At 37.5% G+C, this 8,889-nt stretch overlaps 1 protein-coding gene across 1 annotated transcript; it reads left to right on the top strand.

Moving 5' to 3' along the window:
• The first annotated feature begins 1,878 nt into the window (after positions 1–1,878).
• On the top strand, positions 1,879–8,629 carry LOC110441252. Its single transcript, XM_021484361.1, has 2 exons — positions 1,879–1,919; positions 5,535–8,629. Exon 2 carries the CDS (start codon positions 6,505–6,507, stop codon positions 7,936–7,938), a length of 1,434 nt encoding a protein of 477 aa, XP_021340036.1. The 5' UTR covers positions 1,879–1,919; positions 5,535–6,504; the 3' UTR covers positions 7,939–8,629.
• The last annotated feature ends 260 nt before the right edge of the window (positions 8,630–8,889 follow it).

Genomic DNA, 8,889 nt, shown 5'->3' with positions numbered 1-8,889 from the left:
AACAAAGTACATTTAAACATTGTCACGTCTGTGAAAAAGTAGAACATATAAAAATGAACAATAGTTTACATGTATTAACATACCTTGAAATCAACGTAACAAGGTAACGTTGACACACATGTTAAGTGAATAGAAGATAGATTTGAAAATACAAACAAAGCACAAAAAGCACTAAAAGATTGACGAACATATATCACACTGTCTCACCTGCTGATTTGAAAAGATGATGTACATGTGTGGTTTTAATATAACATAACTCTTTGGATACTTTTGGTTCCAAGTTAATAATTGAAACAAGGGCCATAACTCGTGCGAGTATATCGCTTGAGACGTATCAACCCCAACAATATTTTAAAATCGAAAACATTGGTTTTAACGTCATGCATTTTATTGCTAAGTTAACAAAGTAAAGATGCCTGTTTTACCTTAAAACATATATATTTTTAACTATTGTCAGAGTTGTTGTGGAGCTTTTGGTTGAATACCGTTAAAAACTGTGTACTCAAACAGTTCTTTACATTAATACTGTGATGTTTAATAAATAAAGGACGAGAAAAGTCGACGAAGACTCCCTTTATTGTTTCCATCCCGTAGGGGAGTTTACTTCACATACCTCGTGAGAGGGTGAAAAACTACAAGGCAAAACAGATAAAACACTCATAATTATCTCAAACTGACAAAAATGTTCGACCTAAACAATAGCCATTTTACTAGTACAACTCAACCATATCACTTTATGTATTAGTTTAGGCTTCTTTTATATGAACATTATGCCATCAAAATTACACAGAGTAAAATTATAATTGCTCCATACCACCGGATAATAAATTAGACAACACCCTGTGCTAACAGATCCTTCAAAACACAACACGTCACATACCAGACGAAATTATGGTTAGTTGCACGATATTATCATTACTATTATTCATATTAATACAGTTGGTACCCATAATGAAGTACAAAATAATAAAATATACTATTTGACTAGGTTATTGTGTCGGGCAAAAAAGCAGACGACACCGATTGAAATCTGGCGGGACTCACCCAAGCCCAACGAAACCATCGGATTTACCAAACGTACAGAATGAACATATGCATATAACATAAACTAGCATCAACTATACATTATGCAATAAATCATACAGTTATAATAAACACTTACTCCTTAGGGAGGCCCTCATTTAGCCAACACAATAGCAGCGTGACTGCGCCGCTTCCACATGGTAGACATATGAACTTTGGTAAACAAAACTAATATGCGGAATAGAGGCGGATACTAATTTCCAGACTATAAATTCTGGACTTATAATCCGGACTATAAATTCCGGACCAAGACCGTCACAAATACCACATAAACTGTATAACAATGTACATCTATAGTATATTTGGATGATGATGTAAGAAGGATTGTCTCATATCTTTGATGTATAACAAGGAAATCGCGCTACAGCTTCACAGTAAAATCTATGGATTTTGACCACTACACCAAACTTCAAACCCCGTGGATTTTGTATATTAAAGAAAGACTACACCTAACTTCAAAACCTGCGGATTTTGTATATTAAAGAAAGACTACACCTAACAATCTACATCTATAGTATATTTTTATTCCTACACAATTTATATATAGTCATGAATCAAAATGTAAGAACATTACATCTATCTCCCTTAAACATTCTTTTGGATTTTCCAAAAGGTCTTACATTTTTAATACGAATCAATAAGCCTAAATGTGATGTAAAAAAGTTGAATAACTATGGGGTTTTTTTTTTGTTTTTTTTACATATTTCGGTCTTTCCGTATCGTCTATTGCGATTTGTGAACACAATTAAATTACACATGCTGTTTGAGATATGATTATCTGACGAAAACCACATCTTTATNTGACTTCACAGACACCCGGCCCCTTGGCTATGACGGTAGGTGTTGCTGCATATGACTAATATCATACATTATTATTTGTTCTATTTCGAATTAGCTTTGTTTTAGTTTAAAATGAGTACGTCGCCAATATTGCTTGTGGCGCCTCCCTTAACAACCGTTTGTTTGGGTGATACGTCCCGGTTGTGAGAGGACTTGCGGGGACCTGATAATTTGTTACAGTATGGCAATATTTGGACCTTAACTGATGTGTTCCAAGTTATATAATAAATTTTAATTGTTTACATCAACTTTCGGTAAAATGGGGTAGCATTTTGTTCGTTGAATTCCAAAAATAGTTATACTGTAACACATTCGTAGGCCTCTGTAAGTGGACACACCTAGTATATGCTAGCCATTACTGTTTATTGTATACCACACAATCAATGAAAATTCTGTCAAATCCTTTACGACCTCCTCGCATTGTTCCTTCAGTTTACCATAACAAAGTGAGTTGTTACTCTCCTTTGTTCCGTGATATGCTTGATTGATCTTGCTCAGAGCTTGTATTGATCAAGAGACCTTGGTCAGGGCCTGTATTGATCAAGAGACCTTGCTCAGAGCTTGTATTGATCAAGAGGCCTTGCTCAGGGCCTGTATTGTTCACCTCGATGTTTAGGCAGTCATGGTTTTTCATTAAGAAAAGATACTACTAAATATTTTCCAATTTTAGGCCCTGCGTCTCGGTACTACAGGGGGAGGGGCACCCTTCATTTATATAAGATGTGATACTACCCCGATACCTAGGACGATCTATAGCAAATTTGGTTGAATTGTAAGACCAAATATTCAGGAAGAATAGTGTTTTTTCAAGAAATAAGCAAACAAATGCTCATTTTACGGTATTGCTGTTGGTCCTGTTGGTCAAGTCCAGTAAAAGCAATTGTATAATCTTAATCATTTTTCATGTTAAGACAACAGTCTAAGTATCCTGGGGTTTGGTCAGACCCCTCAGCCAATCCTGGTGGTATGATTATATTTATCACGTGATACCTAGCAATTGTTTATATTGACTTAAATGTAAGTTCCGGAGAAAGGGCACAGATTGAGTGGACCTGACACTGGAGTTAATCCAAGTGGCATGATTATGTTTATAGAGGCCTGGGGTTAGGCCCCGCCCCTCACATTCGACAGAATAACTTTGAGTGTACAGCTTTCCTGGCTCTTGGTTTAATTGTGTTAGGTTTGTTTGTGCTTTATGCCCCATTAATAGCTATGGTCATTTAAGGACGAACGAGGTTTTGGTGGTGGAGGAAAACCGGGAAAAAAACGCCGACCTGCGAACAATACCTGGCGACTCCCCCACGTTCAATTGTATGCCTTGAGCCCCGCGACCCATTGACGCAGGGCTAGTGATAATAGATGGTCAGACACATTAAGCACTAGACCCCCGCGGCCCCTAACTCCCTGGCTCAAATTATGGAATCAGCTAAAATTCCCAACCCATAATATTATAGTAATATATATCCAATCGTCTTCCTATAATGTTTGACTACTCAAATCAAGTCATGACAGAAAAGCTAATGTTCGACTTGATTAGGTGACTAATATAATGGTATTTTCAGGTGTATTATAGGGGGATTGTGTTTTATAATGGTGTTTTATGTCCATTTATGTTATTTTGCTGGTCAAATATGTCGATAAATTTGATGATTTCTTCTCAAGTGTCACATTACTTCCGGTAAGAAGGACTAAAGATTTACTTGGACCAAATCATGGTAATGAACATCATTTGTCGTGTATTTATCTATACATAAAAACATCTATGTATCTCTAGTACAAATCCCGTAAAGTGATCTCAGTAGTTTTGTACATGGATAATACATTCTATTTTAATTAATCACATTTGCCACGTGACAGAGTCGTTTTAGATAACAGACATATATAACAGGAGGCTGAAATACAGCTTATATTGCAGATATTTATGCGTATTATATTAATTATAAGGATCGAATTTTCGCGGGCATCTTTCAAACGAATTATCGAAAAAATCATCCCGCGATAATAAATAAATAGTTTTAAACGACTTTAATGATGCAATGGATGAAAATAGCTACCACATTTGTTCATATTAATCTTGAAATGCCTTTCTAAGACGAAGGATTTAGAAGTGTCGAAATGTTAATATCTCACCTGCTGACGAAACACAATGTCATAATTAACATTTTAACACCTTCAGTGTGTAAAATGGTGAGCTTTAAAACGTGTTTAATATTTTGCTTTGAAAAAAATCATACAACAGACTTAAATGAGTTAACAAAATGAAAATGAGGTTCCGAATTATAAAATGTATTATTTTAGGTTCAACAAACACATGCGAAGTAGAATCATGCTACTTGGCCTGTTACATACTGGTATCAATTTCATTGAAATATATGATAACGTCAATATCAACGTCATCTTTTAGAATACACCTTCATATAATTTCTTTGGTGCCGTCATTTTTACTCATATATACCAAACTTGTTTGGTGGTTGTCATAAAAAGATAGATCAATACATAATAATAATAATAATATACAACATTTGATATAGCGCCCTATCTAGCTAACATAAGACACTCTAAAGCGCTTTACAGTACATATATATACAATTATTACAATTGGGATATACAATTTTTGAGGAATTCGCAGGAGCTGCCATATCAGGCGCTAACTACTAGCCCTATGCCACCTGACTAATATCTCCCTATGTGTGTATGCCTGCGTGTGTGCTGGAGATGTATTGTGTTCTGTTTGTAGTGGGACCGTGCTTCCAACGGCATCCTTTATAGTGCCACCTCACTTGAATGCTACATCACAGATACCGCAACATCCACCCAAGACCATTTTATACTCCACCTGGGTTGTTAGAGTTGTGTGGGCAGGTGAAAAACACCTGCTCTCTGATATAAACCACTCGACCAATTCGCCCATAATTTATTTATTTTACAATAATTATGAAACAATAACTTATATTGATCACTCTTGTTGGCCTTGATGCTAGCGCGCAGTAGGTCTTAATGTGGTAGTAAACTGGTGAAAACCCAAGTGGTCGGACAGGTGACCTCATACCTTTTCACGTCCGATCGGGGAATCGAACCCCGACCGCCTTGGTGAAAAGCGGATGCGTTATCCACTGCGCCGGCCGACCACCCAGATAGAACGACAAGATAGATATGTACAGTGATATTTAAGAAGCTAAATTAAGAGAATAAACTGAAGGTGTATTAATGAGATGTGGATGTGAAAATGTCAATGGTAGTGAAAGGGATACGGGTATTGAAGTGATATATCCTGCTGCTTCCGGTATGAGTGTGATAGTGTATATGGGAAGATTGAGTATTTACATGTATCCTTTGATGCAGATGTCGTGTTCTTGGGTCTGAGGGTATGAGGATGGTCTGGGGATCTATTGCTACACGACGCTTGAGGATTATGAAGAAGTAACTAGGTTTGGTTTGTAATCCGTGTTTTTTTTAGCGTGGACCATCCTAGTATATCCAACATATTTTTTACTGAGCTTTTGTATTGAGGTTAGTTGTTGTATACGTATCGTTCTGCTGTGCATGGTTTGGTTGATGTGATGTATGTTGTATATTCTATACGTTAAAGATATTAAGCATTTGTTTTGTAGAAACTGCAAGAAAATCGATGACGGGAATATGGATGTTGTCTTGAGTGAAGAAACGCTTAAACAGAAACTGGAGAAATTTCCATCAACCTTTGATTTTGATTTGACGAATCTGACCAAGGACCGAGGGAAAAGCATCATAAAAAAATTAGAAGAAGACCGGGAAAACACAAGAAAGCTTGCAACAGAAGATATACAGATAAGTAACTTTCTGTCGTATCTGTGTTTCTTGTTGGGAGAATTTCAACATGCGCATGAATATATTCAGGAATCTCTCCAAAAAGATCCTGATAATATTATAGCTAACACAAATAAAGCCAGAATTCTTTTAGAAGAAGGGGAAATCTCTGATGTAGATGATATAATAGCAAAACTTCAGAAATTGAAAGGAAGAGACGATTTCGACAGGAGGAAATACTATGCGGAAGCGGATCTTGCGTACGCGTATTCGCGGTCGGGTCCTTGGTATCTCCAAAAGGCGGTAGATCTGTTCACCCCAGTTGTGGCGGCGTATCCTACAGAGTATGCATGGCAATATGGACTCGGTCTGACTTTACTCTGACAGACTCACTTTTTTAATTCACAGGCAGAGGGCAGATTTAATACGGAACAAAACGAGAAGACAACAATACATGCTGCTGAGCTGTTACTAACTGTTGCTACGGAATCAGATGATCCCGTTTTACGTGCGAATGCATTTGCCAGATTAGGAAAAGCTAGCTTCCAAATTTGGAAAAACAACCATACAAACGTGCCTGATAAAATTAAGCGTTTAAAGTCTAAAGAATGTTTTGAAAAAGCAATTGAATTATGTCCAGAAGAACCATCGGTGTTAGAAACGTGTGGCCGATTCGCACGCTACAGAGGGGAACTAGATACATCGGAAAAACTCCTACGGAAATCTATTCAAATCAAGCCAACGTGTCAAGCGTATCACCATCTTGCTCTGACATTAAAGAGGCGAGTAGAAAATATGCCATATGGAGGAAAGTCTGTAAACAGAACTGAAAAGGGCCGTTTAGAAAAGGAGTCTGGGAATCGTTCACGAGGGAGTTATCAGGGAGGTCAGGTAAGAAGTCAACAGGGTGTCCGTTCCTACAGTCGTGGAGGGATATACAACCAGTCAGAAGAGATAAAACTTCGTCAAAAGATAAATTCACCGTTACACGTTCCTGTTTGCCATGGAAACGAACTACTTGTTGAAGCAGTAAAGTTACTAGAGAAAACAGAAGAACTGACTGAATATGGTCTTGGAATACAGTACGACAAGGGAATCATATATAGAATGCTAGGCCAGATAGAAAAAGCTGTGGAAGTTTTCAAACAAATAGTCTCAAAACGGAAATATCTTCCTACCAAATCACTGATGACAAATGTGTATGAACAGCTTGGACTTTGTCTCATTGAGTTGAGTAAAAGCAATGAAATCTCCCCAGACATTCAGCAAAAATACAAGAAAGATGGTAAAGTCCATCTCTTACATGCTGTCCAACTCCAGTCGGAAATAGTAGCAAACGATCTGCAGTTCAAAGCGGCGTGGAACTCCTATCCAACACTCAAAGAACTCTTCAGCGATGCAAGAGACAAGAAGCCAAAACAATTGGCAGTTCTGCACATGCGCATGGAAGATCATAAAGATTCAATCACAATATACGAGGAATTACTTTTGAAGGAGAAAGGACAAATGAACCAAGAGGATTTTATTAACTTGCTTGAATGCTATAAGAGAGATGGACAGTTTGAAAAATGTGTTGTTGTTTTAAAATCTTTGGAGTGTACAACTATATTTTTGGGTCTTCCTCCGTCTCTGATCTTTGATGTGTATATAGATTGCGCGTTTCACGCTTACACAACGGATACCGCACAACTTGCGTACCAACACTTTAGACGCGCCTTCAAAGTGTACAGTATGTTTGACAAGATCAATGAAGACGCGATCAACGTTGACGAAGATGACGACACAAAAGACACACTGATATTACACTCTTGTTCCCATGACGAGGAATGCAAACTTCCCAGAAATCTCGGAACCATTCTAGAAGATGTTACAGGATTACGATACACAATGAACTCAGACGACGTGCTGCCAAATGAATTACTATTGACATCAACGGCTTCTATAATACAGAAAATTCCATGTATCATAATCATGACCCACGAGTGTGCGGACTCCACGAGTGTGGATCAATTATATGTCGAGCAAGCTATCAAGAGGAGTTCCGAACAAAGTGGCCCCCAAGTGTTGGTCGTGACGGACGACGAGTGCAACATGCCAGATATTGCAAGAACAAAGCCGTTTATCCGGATGCCTCCTCCATTAGAGGGCGCTATGGAACCAATCGAACAGATACCAGAGGAGCATCAAGAATGGGTGAAAGAGTTCATCACTCTCCTGAAACCAAAATAACTTATTTGTCCCCATATTGCTATAACTGCCGCTATATTCGCTTGAGTATCCCCGTATCACTGTTAGGGTTTGCCCTTCATACATTGCGGAACTTTTATTACAAAATCATATTAAGGAGTAATTAATAAAACATAATCAACAACAGTGTTCCGAGTTTGAAAATTCAGCCAGCAGGAGCTAAAATTGTATTCGAATCCTAGACTTCAGATTGTGATACTGTCCCTCTAACCAACCCAGCTACCTTCTCAACGAAAGTGTTCTGATCCAACTGTTATATACGACGCGAAATTAAAGGGAGGTCACTGTACATACGAACAACCGAGAGTGCATTGACACAGGTGTCCTTTACATAGAAGTGTACACGCTTTAATTCCGTGAATGAGATCAATGAGTGTTACAAATTTACTCGAGCAAACAACTAAATCAACAACTGAGAAAACAACTGATCAGTTTAACATCAGCAGTCATAACAACAGTGTACACTTCTGTCTTAGTGTTCAAAACATCACTAGGCAGGTTTGCGTTCAGTCATTATTTTATCAATGTACAGTATCGCGCGGGCACTCGTTACACCAGCTAATTGTTTGAGGTTACTGAAAAATATTTTCGATAATTTAACTTTGCTATGCCAAGCCAATCAACTAAAAAATACTGTATATAATGAACCGTGTCTGTAAATATAGTGTATATAAATTGCCTTGCTTATGAAAATAATTCATTTAAAGAAAAGTTTCTACAATATATATAAAAAGAAACCTCTTCTCTAAAAAGTCATATATATGTAGAATATTGTACATAAACAACCATTCAATAAATGATCGGTTGTCATATTTTTGACGTTTATTGGCGTGTAAACTACATCGGGCGTTAACGCACCATGTTAAATATATCGCAAGCCCGATGTAGTTTACTGACTGTTACGTGTCCATGGTTTCAATGTTTGTTCTGTTA

Source organism: Mizuhopecten yessoensis, unplaced genomic scaffold (genome assembly GCF_002113885.1).
Source record: "Mizuhopecten yessoensis strain PY_sf001 unplaced genomic scaffold, ASM211388v2 scaffold715787, whole genome shotgun sequence".
Lineage (NCBI taxonomy): Eukaryota > Metazoa > Mollusca > Bivalvia > Pectinida > Pectinidae > Mizuhopecten > Mizuhopecten yessoensis.
The sequence above is the reverse complement of the archived record's forward strand: the minus strand, read 5'-3'. Positions and strand labels throughout refer to the sequence as shown.